Source organism: Onychomys torridus, chromosome 10 (genome assembly GCF_903995425.1).
Source record: "Onychomys torridus chromosome 10, mOncTor1.1, whole genome shotgun sequence".
NCBI lineage: Eukaryota > Metazoa > Chordata > Mammalia > Rodentia > Cricetidae > Onychomys > Onychomys torridus.
In genome coordinates this window covers 60,954,834-60,973,706 of record NC_050452.1, presented here as the reverse complement: position 1 = coordinate 60,973,706, position 18,873 = coordinate 60,954,834, and the positions used below count along the sequence as shown (strand labels likewise).

Sequence of the window (18,873 nt, the reverse complement as noted above, 5' to 3'; positions counted from 1 at the left end):
TCTGCAGTAACAGCGGGATTTCCTTATAATATGACTTTATTATTTTACATTTAAGATGGAATTTGATTTATACGTGTGAGTTCTGAGAACAAAAAGCCCTTCTATCCTCACAGAATATAATAATGTTACACTTGTTTTAATAATGATCTAAGCTGCCAGTTGCTTTTTTCTTTGAATTTTTTTTAACTCTGCATCTGAAAGGCATACAATGAAAACATGAATTCTATTTGATAGCCACAAATAAGGCTTCACTAGGAAAGCTTGTAAATCATCATGGTGACAATGCTTTCATTTCACATCTATGTCAAGATTAACACTTGACAAAGGAGAAAATTCAAAGATCTGAAAAGAATCTGACAAGGAAATAAGAAAATGACAAATAGCCTATAAATCTGAGCTAGAAATACTTGAAATGAGATGAAGCAACATTCAGCCGTGTATAGAAGTATAGTTACACACAGAGTAACCAAATATCAGTGCATGTAGCTGATGAATTATTTCTTGACCTCCTCTGCTATAAAGATGGATAACATAAGCTGTATGGGTCAATAGTGTTTTTCTGTTATCTACATTTTACTGGACCCTCTCCATTTTAATAATCAGATGTATTATTCTCTACATACTAGGCCCACTTTCTGCTCTCCTAGGTAGAAGATACCTCATTGTTAGTATTATTCATGTAAGGTCAATTTTTGAAAATTTAGTTCCCTGTGTTTCTGTATTAAAATTGGTATGTGAAATATGAAAAAAATAAAAATAAGCATTTGGAAATATTAAATTTGTTTAAAATAATTCTGTATTTTTAATTTAGCTTCAGAGATTTGGGGATTTGATTTGTTTTTCTTAATTATTTATGTATGCTTTTCATAAAACAAAACATTTTCTATAGGAAAGTTTTCGAGGAATTCTTGAAGTTAGATTAAATCATAATGTATAAACTGAAATTTAGGAATATGGTATGGCTACAATATTGAATCCCTAGAAAACTTTTCTTAGATAGTATTAGATTTGAAGCTGATCTGGGAAAAATAGTTTTGCAGAAGTAAATATTAGGTTGGGAGATGTTTTCCAATTGTCCTAATTCTGGATCTGTTTTGTCAAGAATATGTGTCTTCAATAATCCTACTCTCACAGGGCCATGTAGAAGTATGTACAGTCTGGTCACATTTCAAGATTTTTCTATTCAATAGAGTTATTCAGCACAATAGCACTGTCCATATTAACTGAGCACATATATTATCAGAGTCAATCTTATGGAAATTATGAAGAACTCTTTAACTTTCCCATTTTGTCTCTGGCGCTCTACACTAATGTTCACTTCACATCTACTACAGTAAAGCTAAGGTGTCAGTCACCCAATTTAGATGCCAATCTCTAGCTTGCTATAGTGGCTTTTCCTCTGGCCCTATTCTTCTCCATGTTTGTGTGTTCAGCCAGCTGTAGGTAAGAAGTCTAAGCCTGGCTTTAGTTTGCTCTCTCACCCTGCCTTCTCTGTTGTTAATGCTGCGCGTTGGCTTTGTGTGTGCTACTGTTGTATTGCAATGTAAAATGTGTTTTGTCTCTTCTGTCTTTGTCGCTGCCAGCTGCTAATCTGAATGAGGTGGAAAAAGGTTAGTTGCTCTTTTTAAGTCTATTATGATTGTCACTTTAGTCCTTCTCCATCTTCTAAAGCTACTAGATTTTACTGGGTGTGCTGGGTGAAGATGTTGACAAGAGATGAAGTCAGAAAGCGCTATATCAAATCATTCATAGAGATCCTTGGTACATGCATAGCTGCATGAACAGTATAAAATGATTCACTGAAATGCACTTAATTTCTACTTTCCTCAATCACCCTGAGTGAGAAAAATTTGTCTAAAAATTAGATCTTATTTCCTACTTGTCTATATGTTTGACACTTTTAAGTATTTCATAAGAATGTATTATTTATATGATGAAAAATATAGGTCATTTAGTACAGTATGTATACTAAGTAAAAGCATTTAAATTAGTGAAGACTTTTTTCATAAGTTTAAGTACATAACTTTACTATTATTTACTGTGAAAAATATCTGAAAATGTATATAATAATTGAAACATTTTATATAATATGAATGGGGTTGTGTCTCAATGATAAGGGGCTTGCCTAGCATGTAAAAGACCCTGGTTCCAACCTTAGAACTACAAAAAAGAGTAAATGTAAAAATAAAAATAAATTATATATATATATATATATATATATATATGTTTTTAATATACATATAAATAATGTGGTGATAATGTGTTTTCTATACATGTGCATGCATAAACAGTGTATTATATATGAAACATCTTACAAAACAAATATTACGAAGTCCAAGAGGATGATTTATATGGTGAAACTGTCAAATTGATGTTACTAAATCCAGTGAGTTCTAAGCAGTTTTCTTCAGTCATTAGACAGATTGGTGTATAATCACTAACATCAGTGTAGTCACCGGGCTCCTCAAAACACCTAGAACCAAGAAGGTGGCATACAGTTGGTAGCTCCCTAGCCATACTGAAAGCATGTGTTGTATGAACATGTATCTTAAAGACTAGGAGTTCTCACTAATGGTAAAGCTTCTTAGTCATTCATGTTTCTAAAAGACTCCAAGTCCCAAGAGAAAGAAACAACAGTATACTCTAGTCTTGATGGGTCCTGGTGTACAGGAAACACTTGCAGGATTATAAGGATGATTCGGGATACAGAGTATCTCTTCCATTTCTGTTACTGTGTTCAAATGATTACTCTGTTTGCTAAATTAGCCATATTGTATGCAGAGTAAAGTTGAAAAATATATAAAAATTGGCTTAATCTGTTAGACTAAAAAATATGGCTTGCTCTCTATCTGCTAATGTATTTTCCTTGGTTTAGTTTCATCTTTACATTTTATAAGTACAAAAAACATTGATGGTCTGCCTAAGGCCAACTGTATCTCTAAATCAAAGCATAAATTATATACTCAATTAATAATGTGTACACATTCTCACAAACAAGCTTGTCAGTGCAGCATTGCTTTAAGTCACCATGTGTTGACTATATTTTGCACTTATATTTATAAAAGATCTGCTATTGCAAAGAATTTGCTGTTGATTTAATTTTCTTTTAAAAGCAAACCTTTGTGGATTGTTGAAATGGCAGTAATTTATAAGTCTATAGATACAAACAGTAAAATGCTGAAGAATAGCATTATAAATAAATGACACTGTATGATACAATGTGTACCCTACTCAAGAATATACACAAAGTAAGTATAGTGTCTACCTGAATCTACAGGATCCTCTGTAACCTAAGTACCTTCTACTGGAACTTGCCCACTTGAAGCTACTTCTAGTCTTAGCTACTTTTCAGATCACACAGTATTGCTAATTGTTTATGCAAAACAAGCTTTCCTTGCTGTTTCATCTGATTGCTAGACACAATCATCCTTGTGGACCTTTGAAACAATTAACTGTGGTCCCAAAACTCAAATGCATGAAGGCAATTTATGTTACTAGTTGCAAATTAGAGAAAGGACCTAATCAGTGCCTTAACAATAATTCTGAGAATGAGGTTACACTTCTCCCCATGATAGTTGATAGTTGGTATAGAGGATTGGAAATGCTTAGTCTTTAGACTGCATATCATGGAACCAATATCTATAAGACCTAGGGTCTCTCTGGTTCAGTTATTTTCTTCTATGATACAGGACTAATGACTCCTGTCCTCCTCCATGTAGATGTTTGAGAATAACCACCAAGTAAAGAATCTATAGGAAAGCATTGAGAAGAAAAAATTTTCATAGTTCTGGAATGTTGGGGACCAGACTGCTTAGACAGGTTTTGCATTTTGCCATTGCTTCTGGCAGAAGAATGGGAATGTGGTAGATAGCTCTACCTGAGAAATGTACACATAAATGGGTGTTTCCATATTTGTTCACTACATTTATTTTTATGTTTTTTACTTTTTATGCTTATCATAAATACACACACTATATTTAGGGCTAGGTGGTCATTTATCTTAGCTGTTGAATATTGACACCTATACAAGGACATATGGAATGTGTTGGACAAGGACATTTTGAAAGCTGAAGTGCTCTTGGCAGTATTTTTAGGCTCTATGTGTGCATCATTTTCAATATTTGTGATCTTTTCATAAGAGGGGACTACCATTGTTTCTTCTACACTGAAATATGCAAGGTCTGCATTTCAAGGTCAATATTGCTTATGGACATAGCTAAGGCCTTCCAATAAGGAAAGCTAATGCTGTAATCTCCTTTAACCACTTTAACTGGAGAAAGGACTTTGGCAGTCTTGCAAGGTCGTGTGGTTTCTATTCATCTTCCAACCTTTCAGAGCTCTCTTAAATGCATTTGAATTTCATAAAACATTTTAGAGGAACTGTTTGCTCTCATTAGTTCACAGGCAGTGCCCACTGATTCCAGAACAACAGTTTAACTTAACCAGTCTTATTCCATCTAATTTAGATTTATTTACTTTGAAAAGGGAGTTTAATATTTTTTGGACTTGCAGTAGCTATTGAAATTGGCTAAATTCTTCAGCCATAGACATCTATAGAGGAAGTATTAAAAAACACCCCTTTCTTAGGTTTATTTATTTGGAGAGGTAAGGTTTTCCATCTAAAAGTGCACAAGATGTTTGCTGAGAAAATAACTAAGGCAGGACACTGTGCTAAGTATTGAAAGTGATACAAAACCACCAAGCATTTTGAGGTTCACCTAGCCAATCCTATCTGTAGTTCTAAGCTGCAGGTTCAAATTAGGTCATAGACATGGCTGCTGCAAAGCCATTGCTTCTCATATTTCATGGACACTTACAACTAAACATGTTTCTAGAGATAGACTTTGTCACTGATTACATTGTGTGGGATCTAGCTGATTGAACAGCTATTGATACTTTAATTTAGAAAACAAAAATTCACACACACACACACACACACACACACACACACACACACACAGTCTCTCATTCTATGAAGCATCTAGGAGCTTGTCTATGTAGCACATTCTCTTGAGCTTTTCTGTGCTGAATTGTAATTCACTTTATCTCATGCAGTTTACCTGTAGCACAACCCCCATCATGTGTAAACCACATTTGGTGCACATTTCAGAGAGAGAACAGCTGTCAGTAGCTCATGTGTGTTCAAGATGCCACAGCCCTCTACACCACTACCCTCTACTCCTATACTAATGACTGAACTTCATTAACTTTAGAAAATGAGGGCCATCTGGATAGTTCATAGTTGTATCTTGAAGGTCAATTAGTTATTTCTAATTGAGAAAACAAGTCTCAGAATGGTGGGCCCCCAAAAAAGAAGCAGATTATTGAAGAGAATCCTCAGGAACCTACTGTTCATAAATCACCCCTCACTTACTGACAGAAATTAGGTCAGTCATTGTCCTCGTCACTAGCAAGAATGCTAAATATTTACACAGGAGACTTGTCATTTATTTTACTTTGCTAATATGCTCTGGTGCCTAAAACTGAATTTTTAAATACAGTATGTAACATAGACCTAACTTAAATTAATGAATAAGAAAAAAACATAAACACAGTCTATTCTTCATGTCTATAGGTTGCTCATCTGTACATTCAACCAACCATGAATCAGGAATATATCACAAAAATGACCTCTGAACTAAACATATATATGTCTTTTTTCTTATTTACTCTATACCATAACAACCATTTGCTTTTACATTGTCTTAGGCAGATTGCATAACCCAGAGCTGGTTTACAGTGTGTGAGTCAAGAACATAGAGACATGACCCAGTGATTAAAAGCACTGGCTGTGTTTAAAGAAGACCTGGGTTCAGTTTCCCATCACTCACATCACATGTCTCACAACCAGCTGAACTCCAGCTCCAAGAAATCCAATGACCTCTCCTGTCCTGTTTCTTTTCTCTTTTTCTTTTTTTTAGCTGAGGACCAAACCCAGTGCCTTATGCTTAGTAGGCAAGAGCTCTACCACTGAGCTAAATCTTCAACCCCACCCCCTGCCCACAATGCCCTTTTCTGGAATCCTGGGCACTGCCCTCACATCCACAAACCACACAGATGAGCTCAAGTACATGCACTCACATATACGCACACAAGCGTGTGTGTGCGCGCACACGCACACACACACACACACACACACACACACACACACAGTTGAAAAACAATATAATAAATCTTTACAGATATGCCTAGGTTTAAGCAAATCCTAGTCTATTTACATAAGGGGTTAAGTATAAGCAGTGATAGCTGGAGCAATCCCCCAGGGATCTCAAGGCCGACTGTGCTTTCCTCAATCGAGAACTAGTGGGACATCTAAAGCTCACATTAGATTCTGCTTTCAGTCTTAAAAGTTGGCAAAGAGGAACATGAAGGTCTGTTCATTTTAACCATTCTCAGATATGCCATTTGTGGGCTAATATGCACAGGCCCTCCCTCTGTTCCTGGGTTCATCTCCTTGATTTTCTACAGTCGTAATCATTTTTCTGCAAAGGAAAATATAAAATTGTCTAAGAGGCAGCAGATGGCCGACCTAGGGTAATGGTCAAGGCGTGTGTGCCACAGAACACAATCTCCAGCTGTTTTACACTTCTGCTCCTTTAGGTCACCTGTGCCTTCTATGCCTTCATTAGCATTTAAAAAGTATTTTCCCACAAGAAGCAAGGAAGCCCTTACTAACCTTTCACATTGCTTTTTTTTTTTTTTTTTTTAACTGCTGAGTACATGATTGATGGGAATGGAGATTTCCAAAACTGTACATAAAGGAGGCCCTTGCCCTTACATGGTATATTTTAAAGACTAAAATACCATAGGCTTTATCAGGTGGGTTGCTTATTTCAACATCTTCCCTTGCAGATCTAATGCAGATACGATAAAATTAGTGCCGTCTATCCAGGCTTTCCTTACACAGAAGTGAAAGCACAAACATTTGAAGAATGATGTGTTGTAGAAGTATGTATCCTGGGAATTCTGTTAGGAATTCAACCAGACTTCCTCCCTTATTACAACTGTGTTTAAACAATGTCATAACTGACTATGTTTAACACGAGAATTCTGATTCAGTTATTCAGATTGCTGCCCTGTGTTCCCTCTCCCTCATATCAATATTAATGATACTCCATACAGTCAAAAAAAATCTACTTTGAACAGATTTAAGACTAACCTGCACTGTCAATCTCTCATGTCCTCCAGTGCATTCATGCATCCACAATTCTCAGAATGGCCTTCCAGATCATATATCTTTAAGCAAACAGAGAAATGAATCTAGTTGAATTAGCAGAAATTAACAATAGTAGAAACTACCAATTGAGTGTCTATCAAAACTATGTTATAGTCTTTTAATTCCCTTTTATTGTAGACATTGGAGTATTAAAAATTTTGGATAGATTCTCACACATTTACTAATTAAGTGCCCTTTTGTATCACTCCATCTTATATTAAAAATAAATCAATAGTTTAAACGCTGAATTTGAGTTAGAAAATTGCAGAAATACTGATCCTGGTACAAAATGACCTAATTATTTCTGGATAGAAAATAGTCCATAGCTTTTGAAATGTTTCTTTCCTTTTTTTTTTAACATCTGCTAAGGTAACTAAATTAGAAAACACTGCCCATTGCTGACTATATGGCTTCCCCTGGAACATTGTTCTCCCTGGCTCACTCCTGACCTCTCATAGCTTCACTCTCTACCTTTCTACAAGGAGCTCCCACAACCTCCCTGTCCCTCACTTGACATCTCTTTAAGTCTCTCCCTTTCAGAAAAACCAGTCTGTTCTTCCCCCACAGCCTCTTCCTTTGAGAGCATTAGGAACCTTTCTTACTGAGCATTCAAGTCAGAGGCATTGTGAAACATGGTTGGATATAATGAGTTAATGTTTCTCTTTCCTCTCTCCCCCATGCACAGATTCCACAAGAATGGGAGACACTTTTCATTGTCGACCATTATAACCCAAGCATGTTCACACGGTCTGATACATAATTGGCTTTAAAAAAAAATACAGGGTGACAGAGATAAGTGTAGTCCTCACCCCTCATCAAGCAAACCTCTCTTTTGAACAGATGGAGACGATTGCAGAAAACCACAACCATTCTTAATGCCAGGTTGTGGGAACTAGTCCCAGTGGCTACATCTACAAACATACCCATACCTAAGTCTCAGGGGACATTGTTGAAGAGAGGACAGAAAGAGTGTAAGAGCCAGAGGACCAGGGAGTTGGAGGGGGGACTGTGTCTCCTCCTAATGACAGGAGCTAAACTCATTAAGTCTCACAACATGACAAGCATGAGAACAACAGAGACAATAGCAATATACAAGGGAATGAAGAAAACCCCAGGAGGCCTCCATCTCTAACTACTGTAGGAAATCCAAGAATGCTGAGAATGGGAGAAATGGTCTTCCCCCAGGAAGAGCACACCACTTGGTTATCCAATACCCACGTTCAGCCTTGAAAACAAATGTGCAAATGACAACTACATAGACTGAGCATGTAGTTAGAAATATATATGTATATGAGTATACATATATACTTGTAACAACAATTAATGAGAAAAAAGGCCATGTATTCCAAAGAGAGCACACAGGGGTACACTGGGGAGTTTGGAAGGAGAAAAGAGAAAGAGGAATTGAGGTAATTATATTGTAAACTCAAATATAAAAGAAAACTTCTTTGAAGTTGAGGAAGGAAGCTGGTCAGATTATATGTCTTGGCAGTGACATTTTGAGACTAAAATATCATTGGAGAAATCTAGCAGGCAACAGTCTACCTTTCTGTGCAAAGGGTAAATCTGATAGGAAATCCTTGCTAGCCTTATAGTAATGCTATAAATTCTATAAGAAGTAAATGCATTAAGTTAAGTGCTAATTTAATTAAGTAAAAGCCTGTTTAATAAAGATGTGGTGTTATGAAAATTCACATATTTGTTAAGATGTTTTACAAAGAAAACTGGTAAAAAAAAATAACAAATATTAAAGACTACTCAGTAAGTTGCAGTAAAAAATTTGAAGAAAAGGATATGATATGAGGAGGGAATTAAGAGGGAAGATAAACAGAAGAGCCTATTGTATTTAACAAAAAGAATAGTAATATCAGTTAAGCACAATAAAGCAGGCATTAAGGCCCACTCCAGGTATGGTTTCCCAGAAGAGCCTTCAGTATGTATTGGGGCTTCATCTCTTCTATGCTTTATTCGTACTGCAGGGACTCTGGGCACATGTTGACATTTCTTTCTCCTACTGAATGAAATAATGTTGTATTGTCTAGCTGAGTGTAGTGCTCTCTGTTACTTTCCTATCTTCATTATCCATCTTTTTAGATAATTTTTCTTTCATAAAAGGGCTATTTTAGAGACACAGTTAAACTTTTCATCTTCAATTCTAAAACCTCCTTTATCAACGAAGAGCAAAGGCCCAGAATAATGAAACTATTTCATTTCAAACAGAAAATTCTTTTATGTTGCATATAGTTGCAGAAGACTATGCCAAGAAGTAACACACACACACACACACACACACACACACACACGCAAAGGGTATATTCTTCCCAGGATCTCCTTCTGATGGGTTACTCTTCAGTCCAAATCAGGCATTATAAGTTCTGATGATCCAGTTTTTAACTGTTCCACCTAGGCAGTGACCATCACATTTTTCATCCAAGCCAGGTAAACTATGCAAGTGTACTGGAATAGTGGTCAGTAAGTATCCTGAAAGAGCAGATGTAAAATAGGACTGACCTGAGCAAGCCAGGATGAATGGTCACATTATCACTGAGTCAAAATATACAGGAAACTATTTTCATGGCTTAGTAACCAGTGATTTATAGCCGTTTCTCAAGGGTGGGGCTTAGTGGAATCGTACTCTCTTAGTTACATGGGTACCATTCTTCCCTGCTTCTTCATAGCTCCTGCAGTATGATGTAGAATTTGTTCATTTCTAACCCAAATTTTTACTACTCAGATGTACCCAGAGAAGGTGATCAAAAAAATAGGCATGACTTTGTCACAAAAATAATAATAATACCTCTTTTTAGGACATGTAGAATGTGGTGTATTGTCTTTGGGATGGACGGTTGTTGTTTGCAAACTATCTTATGACTATATACAATGTATCATTCATCATTACCTGCTCTAAATGACAGCCCTAGCACCAACCATCATGGTTCATTCTGTCTTCTCCAATATGCAAGCGCAACACAAATATATAGCAACAGTTTGTTAACATCTTTCCTTACCATGATGAAAAGTGGTGCATGGGTAACATTAATTTGCTCATCTAATGTAAAAGGAAATCACAAATACCAAAAAAACCACAGTATCCCATACTATTGCTTCACCATTGGGACTTTAAGGAATTCAAAGGAGAAAGCAAATTAGATTTCCTGAGATTCACAAAGTCAAATTTTGTCTGGGTTCTTGTCTCTTGGGGGATGGATAGGTACAGCCACTGAACCATCACTCAAGCACATTGGACTAAACCAAACAAATGGACTGACACATTTTCTCATGTCAAGCTAAATGCATAGGGACCTGCTGATTGACCAGTAAATCACAGTCCAATCCTTATAGAATAGAATCAGAATATGCCCACCTTCTTGTCATCTTGAAACTGTTGTTCTCAAGAAGAAGGGCAGCCATTGATAATGCGTCACGCATGGGTTTTCTTTCTACTTTTCTCATTTTCTATTATTTATCTACTGTGAACTAGTTCTGGATACATATACTTAAAAAATTAAGTGAGACACTCTTCTCATTATATGAGGGCTGGGTGACTTTTCAATAATAAATCAGGAGTCACTGGTTTCACTACAGCTAGAGTACATGTTCCTATTCTTCCTGAAAAAGAGTGCCATTATTCTTGTACAGTTTCCCCTGGATGGTTGGATGTGCATGCAAAGCTCAGCACCTATTGAGGAAATTTATATTATTTCCCATCTCAAACTCTCAACTCCAAAGACTGTAGCTGGAAGTTTTCCTGTGTCCCGCCTGGTCCTGCAGCCACTCAGACCCAAGTAAACACACGTAGGCTTATATCAATTATGAACTGGATGGCCTATGGCTCAAGCTTCTTGCTAGCTAGCTCTTATATTTTAAATTAACCCATTTCTATTAATCTATAAGTTGCCACATGGCATCTCATTATTTTCACATCTTATTTATCGTGCCAGCAATGTCTCCTTCCTTTCCTTTCTCCTCCCACTATCTCTCTGAAATTTCCTGCATTGCTCCATCCTGCCTTGCCATAGGCCAATGCAGCTTTATTTATCAACCAAGCAGAGCAACACATATTCACGGCATACACAAAGACATCCTACAGCACTTCCCGGCTTCACAAGACTCACACTTCAAGACACTAGTTGTACTTTAAAAATCCTCTAATTGCAAATGTAGCAGAATTAAAAACAAGTAGGATTAAACAATAAAGGCACTTACTTTAATATTCAATCTGGCAAAATTTAATGTCCAAACTTAAGAGCCTAGCCACATTATTAGTGATTATTGAGGTATACAAAAGTAAGAAAACATGTAAAAATTTAAAAACTAAGCTAACTTAACTATAAATAGACTATTTGGAACTCCTGCCTTGACTATTGCTTATTCAGTAGATGGTATTTGAGTGTAGCACCTAGTACATCACAACCTAGGAAGATGCAAAAGCAAAGCACCAGGATTGATGCTCTGCATGATGATACAGTCAAAGACTGAGTGAAATCCAATAATATAAAATACATATATAACAGCATAAGCCTAGAGCCTTATCAGAAATTCATGTTACAGGCATGAATGAGGAAATTGAGGACTTAAATGAAAGAGGAGCTTATTAAAGCAAAAGAGAAAAGAAACATTCGCTCAAGCATGGGAAATTAAGTTATAGAATGATGACTAGACCACAGTGATAAAAGTCTAGGTAGATGGAGCTGGAAAGGTGAGTTAAACGGTAATCACAGGCACCAGGTGCTTTTGTGGAGCTTCTCAGTGATTACAAGAGCCTGTTTATCTTTAAGGTAATCAGCCAATCTTATCAGAGTCAGGTGGATAGCCATGTATTGGACACACACACACACACACACACACACACACACACACACACACGGGGGAGAGAGAGAGACATGGGGGGATTTTTATGTATAACTTCAGTAATGACTACCACTACTTTTATGTTATTCATGTAAAGACAATAAAAATGTACATGACATTAGGGTTTCTTTTCCTATTTAAGTTTGAATACTCACTCTAAAACCATCCACAAAGCATTTGGCAATATGTTCAGCCAGCATTTTCTGAGACATTTCTCTTGCCTTACTCCTTAACTTATGGAATCTAGGGAGAAATTCCTCAGGAAGAAGGGAAGGTCAATTATTTATTTTTTTGTGTTTTCACATGGAGATGAGAGCCAGTCTAAGTGTTCTTTTCCCAGCTCAGCATTCTTCTCTGTGCATTGGGAACCACCTGAAGGCAAAGCTGCTCACTTTATCTCCATGACTCCACAGTCTTGATGAGCTATGGTTTACCCTGCTTCAGTGGCTGGGTCAGGGTTAAAGCGAAAAAGGAAAGAACTCCTTGCCCTTCCTTAGTTATTTGTAGTGCAACATCATATTTAGGTATAAACTAAAAGGTACATAGAATTAATAATTTCATTTATCTTGAATGTTCACTCTCTATTATGTTTTCCAGACTCTTTGATATAGACTATTATAAACACCCTGTACCCCCAGATCATTTTCACATCCCTCCCTGGCTGTGGAATATAATGAAGCTACTCCGTCAAAGTCTCTTAGAGTGGCGGTACTTGAAATTACAAACCTTAAAAACATGGTTTTAAAAGTACCTTACTATGTATGTATGTAGTCAAACTTTTCTGTTACAAGTTTAGAGACCCACAAATTCTCATGGAAAAAAATGAATGAGACTTTCAGTACAATAAGAATATTATATGTACTAAAATATTATTTTTTAGAATATGGAAAGGTAGACTGATAATAATAGATGAGTGCATTTGTATACTTGCACCATAAAAAAAAGTTCTTTGAAGTCTAAATAAATGGTCTTCATTTAATGGCACACATTTATGTTAACGAGTAGTGTACTGTGTCAAAGAACAGGCTTGCAACAGAAGGCTGCCTCGCAGCTCCTAAAATCACACACTAATGAAGTAACATTCTTGGAGGAAGTGAACAACTGCTTATGTGGGTGATTTGTTCCTTTACTGAACTAATACAATTGAAAAGCTAATTTATAAATAAAATAGAGGGTGATAAAAAGAACTTTAAAAATATTGCCTTTCTAATCTTACACCATGATTAGAGAATCTTTTTGGTGAAAATTAGACATGGCCAAAAGTATTTAAAATATTAACAGCATAAATCATTGGAAGAAATTTCCTCATAGACTTTCAAAAGTGCAGGCCTATATAGAGTACCTGCTATCTACATGGTTATGATCATAGTTTGTTCATTGATAAAAATTACACTTCTTAATCTTTTTGGTAGTCCTGGAGAAGTGTATTCTCTCTCTCTCTCTCTCTCTCTCTCTCTCTCTCTCTCTCTCTCTCTCTCTCTCTCTCTCTCCTCTCTCATATTTACTTTTACTTTCTTTTTCTTTATGTAACAATGCAGTGGTTAGTATGTATTTCATTTATCTCTATTAGTGACATATAAGAGAGAACCAAAATACTTTTCTTCTAAACTTAGAAGACCTAAGATAACAGAAAGATTGTTTTCAAGCATAAAACTACAGAATTAATCAAACTAAAAGAAACATACACCACATTATTCCATATGAAGTTACCTGTTTATGCTAAGGTCAAAATATGTACAACTATTCCATTATCTTGTCAAGATACTAGTCACTATTCTGGGACTAACCAGAAGTATGGTGAGATTGACTACAGGGACAGAAGTAAATGTGTTTCTGGTTATAGAAGCTGATCACTTTGAATGGGTTACTTATGAATAGTTTTGGTGTTCATTTGTTTTGTGTATATATCTTATACTTCAATTTAAAGATAGTGCATGATTAAATGTAAAAATTAATGAAGGAAGAATGAAAAACACTCAAATGTCATTTTCCAAATCTAGTAATAGCTAAAGGGTCCCATACAAACCACACACTACTTTATCTGCATTGCCTGGAGCCTGGAGCCCATTCAGCCCCAGAGCCAGTACTGAGCTTAGACTTGTGATCCTCTGACCCCAAATATTGTAGGAATCCCCCATTTTGCTTTGTTTTCAACTATAAGCTGTGATGCAGCCTGCTGACTTTAAGCCTGCCACCTTCCTTAGAGATCTAACACTACTCCCCTATTGCAGGTGAGCTGTGTGAGGAAAAGCTGGACTTCTGTGCCCAGGACCTGAATCCCTGCCAGCATGACTCCAAGTGCATCCTGACGCCAAAGGGATTCAAGTAAGTCTCAGGCCACTTTGGGCTTTCAGTGAAGTAGAGGGTTAGGCGGAGGGTTTCTTTGAGGAACCTGTCTCCTCCACGATCCTTAGCTTCACACTTTTGCCAAAGATTAAAAATGGGTCGCATATACCCTAGTGCTTTTGACAGGTTTGCAAATATTCCTGTGCATCATGGACCTTTATTAGCACTCTAGAAAACAACAACAGGGAAACTTTTTGTTCACTACAATGTCTAGGAAGCCCTTTATGGAATGGAACAACCTTTGAACAGGCTTCCTTGCGTTTATTTAAAGGCCAATGCAATTAAGTTTCTAACATCTACCAGGTAAACTTACTTTAAAACTGAGAAATTGATTTTGATGTAACTGAAAAGTCTATGATCTAAAACAGTCAATTGACTATCTGGGATGGGGAAAACACCATGGCACTGCAACCAGGCTACGCCAGATATTTCTGTCTTGTGTCTGTTGTCTTTCTGTAATTATTGATAAGGACTATTATTAACCTTGTTCTTGAGATCTAAGGCATCCCATTCACACTGCACAGAGAGCTCCCTCAAGTGAGCTAAAAAATTTATCAAAATCATTTCCCCTGTAGCAATATTTCAGAAATATGCTTGGTACCAAATTAGATGATAACTTTGCTACAACCTTGAAATATATTAAGCATCTACCAGAAATTTTAGGTCTGACAGTAACTTAAACAACATCTAGACTAAATTCTTCATTTTTCGAAGTATTCTTTTATTTTTAATTAATTGACTTTTCCCCCAGCTTGATTACATTTCTCCCTCCCTCTTTCCTCTCCTCCCAGTCCTGGCCAACAGCATCCCCTCCCACTCAGCCACTCCTCCTTTCTCTTCAGAAAAGGGCAGGCCTCCCATGTATATCAGCCAGTCATGGCATACCAAGTTGTGGTAAGATGGGAGAGATGGCTCAGCTGTTAAAGGCCAGGCTCACAACCAAAAATATGAATTCATAGTTTTAAACACAAGGAAATATTAGCCCAGAGAAGTCAGATAGCTGTGCAAAGCCCACATGTTACTGGTAGAGCTGAAACTGGACTTGCTATTTTGCGGTTTTATGATTCATGGAAGCCATATTCCTACTAGCAGGTTGTCTACTTCATTAGTAACACAGTGGACTTGTAATCGAGGGTAGACTAGATTTGGGGGAATGATCAGCTCTAGTCAGTCGTTAATCCATCCTTACGTAAGACAAGTGGCAAAGACCTCTTCTGCTTCATCAGCTGGTGTTTATGCCGTGTCTACTGTCAAAGGATAAACTGAATGGAATAACTGTAGAGTTTTCTTTTGACAATATTATCAGTCAATTTTATTTAAAATCTACATTTTTAGAACATATACATATAATGGCAGCACATACTGATTCTATTCATTACTGAATGTAGACCTCTGCGTCCACCTTTCCTTGTATTTTAATTTAAAATTCTAGCCAAAAACCAAAAGTCTTGTTAATTTTCCTTTATTTTATATACAATGCTACATTGCATTTTATTCCACAGAACTCTGTAGGTAAATTGTTTTAACTCCCACTGGCTTGGATCTGCTCACAGTTGACGTTGGGAAGACAAAATACATCACTTGTGTGGATCAAGTGACACCACTTTGCAGAGAATTAACAAGTATGGTTTCCTGGGACACCATATCTGATAAACAGATTTCACAGGACTTTGTGTAATTCTAAGACAAGTTATTAGTAAGACTTAATGGAAACCATTTTAAACAAGGAGAGCTTATCTTAAACAAAGGACAGATTCTTAATTAAGCATGCTCTATTACTAGCAATTAGGTTGCACACTCTCAAGAGTCTTGCTTGCTGGAGTCTGGAAGGACTGATTTGAAAGCCCACTGCTTTCAGCAATCAGTAATTCACGAGCTCATTTTATAGCTGTATGCAGTTGAGCTGAAAACAGGTTAAGTCAGAGTGTGAACTATTACTCCCATCTTATAAATAATTGCACACTGTGGGAAGTATAGCTGCAGAAAGAAAATGGTCTTGAAAACCGAATAAGGGGAAGCCAGGAGAGAAAATCTTTACTGAGATTGTTTGGACAAGTTGTAAATGTTACTTCAATTTCATTTTCTTATTACTAAGCTAACAGAGCTGGTTTTACTTTTCATGCTTTATTATACATTTCATAAATCTCCTGCATTGCTTTGATATATTTTTAGAGCGTGATATGCCATAAGCATTATTTTGAAGAATACATCTTTCTTAGTTAGCATTTAGAGTCCTAAACAGTGTATTTTATATTCTATAGCTCCTCTTGCACCCCTCATCAGATAGTAGAATTGAAGAGATATGATGGGCGTTGTTGGTAATAGAAGATTTAGGGGATTCGTATTTAAATGTTCCTTCCTGCTTTAAAACAAGAGAAAGACAGAATAATCGGTCATGATAGAGCTGCTACTTCTGAAGGGCTTAAAAAATAGAGTTTGAGAAAAAAAAAGAGGGCATAAAATATCTCCTAGACAGCTACTGTGGTAAATGTACGATTCTCTTATCTTTTCCTTTGATTTCTTTTCTCAGATAAATAATTCAGAGCATTTCAAAGTGTGTCTTCTCTTTTTAATGCTCAGCACTTTGGTGGCGCTGCCCACATTAACATTGATGGAAGTTCCCTTCCAGGGCCCCATCCATCTATTTGAGAATGTGTATGACCACTTAGGGTCCATTTAGTTTCAGACTTGCTGTTTACTTCACTTTATGGTGATTTAGTATTAAAACCAGCCAGCTTCAGTGCAAACATGCTTACACAGTGAGTTCATTTTATTTCTAAACCATACATGCAACTGGAATGGTTCTCTTAGAAGAACTGGACTCCCATTTGTTTTAATACATCAGCTCTCCAGTAAATAACCTGATTTTGCATCTTTAGACAATACCCTTGGCTCTCAGTAATGCCACATTCAATCAGGTATTTTTTAAAACTTTTTATTCACTTAAACACTAAAATTTTTATGTAATACTGCATTATTAGTAGATAATACATATAAAGACTTTTCTAGAATTATCAAGACTCATAGTTAAGAAAATGTGAATCACTTATTGATCTTGAAGATACCTGAACAATATGCTAATGGCTTTATACACAGCATCATATTGAATATTTCACATGCTTGTAGAGTAGAAATTATTATGCCATTCTATAGATGAGAGAAGGATACTTAGACTCATGTGCCTTAGTTAAAATGATGTTTTACAGCATGTGAAATAAGCTTGATAAAGAAAGACAGATGATACAAGATTTCCATTTGAAATTTTAAAAGTTGACTCATAGAATCGAAGTATCATGCCACAATTTAGGTGTAATGAAAATGGACTCATGTTAGTCCCCAACATTAAGATTCCATAGGGAGGAGATGAGTGAGTTCTGAGACTTAATGGAGAAACATGACTACAGTTAACAGCTTCATACATTTGCTAAGAAATACAATCATAGTTACACTTGCCATTATAGTAAAAAACAAATAAATAAGTGTTAAGGTAATTATGGGAGGTGCATTAAGTTCTTCTCCTGTTGATGTAACAAAACAGCCTGACAAAAACAGCTTAGAGGCAAAGGAGTTTACCTTGGCTCACAATTCAATGTCCAATTCATCATAGCCAGGTGGTTAGGATGGCAGGAGCTGGAAACAGCTGGATAAATCACATCGACAGGGCCGGGCAGTGGTGGTGCATGCCTTTAATCCCAGCACTCAGGAGGCAGAGGCAGGCAGAGCTCTGTGAGTTCAAGACCAGCCTGTGCTACAGAGTGAGTTCCAGGATAGGCACCAAAACTACACAGAGAACCGTGTCTAGAAAAACAAAAATAAATAAATAAATAAATAGATAGATAGATAGATAGGTAGGTAGATAGATAGATAGATAGATAGATAGATAGATAGATAAATAAATAAATAAATAAAAATCACACCGACAATCAGAAAGCAGAGACAAAAGGTGAATTCAGACATCTGGTCAGTTCCCTCTCTTCATGTATAGTCAGGGAGGCCAGGCAGGAAACAGCACTATCCACCAGGAGTGGGCCTTCTTATTTTATCCATGTACACTAGATCCTCCCCATAAGCATGCCCAGAGGCCTATCTCCCACGTGACCCCTGTCAAGCAGACAATACTAACCACCACAGTGAAGTGATGGATATTTAACTACTTTGATTTTGAGCATCATTGCCCAATGTGTGCATATATTAAAACATTATGTGGTAATGTTGAAATACTTCATTAAGCAAGAAAATATAAATGTTGATTTGTTAGAGGAAAAAAAATACACATTTAACAATGAAGGCAGAATGGATTACAAGTTATCAGTAACTGCAAAGCCCAACTTCTGTGGATAAAAACATGGTTTCCTGTCATGTATATGTGTGTATGTGTGAGGGTGGTAACATGGGTGTATGTATATGTATACACACATAATATAGAAATGAACCCTCCTTTAAACTCAAAGGAAACACAC

At 36.5% G+C, this 18,873-nt stretch overlaps 1 protein-coding gene across 11 annotated transcripts in view; it reads left to right on the top strand.

Moving 5' to 3' along the window:
• Positions 1-18,873, top strand: part of Slit2 (slit guidance ligand 2) — a 344,297-nt gene that overhangs the window by 300,526 nt on the left and 24,898 nt on the right. For 6 of the 11 annotated variants that reach the window (XM_036200664.1, XM_036200668.1, XM_036200670.1 and 3 more), the window contains 2 exons: positions 1,584-1,610; positions 14,299-14,392. In XM_036200664.1, the coding sequence (XP_036056557.1) occupies positions 1,584-1,610; positions 14,299-14,392 (121 nt within the window). The remainder of the gene's footprint in view (positions 1-1,583; positions 1,611-14,298; positions 14,393-18,873) is intronic. The other 5 variants (XM_036200674.1, XM_036200672.1, XM_036200673.1 and 2 more) reach the window with 1 other exon arrangement.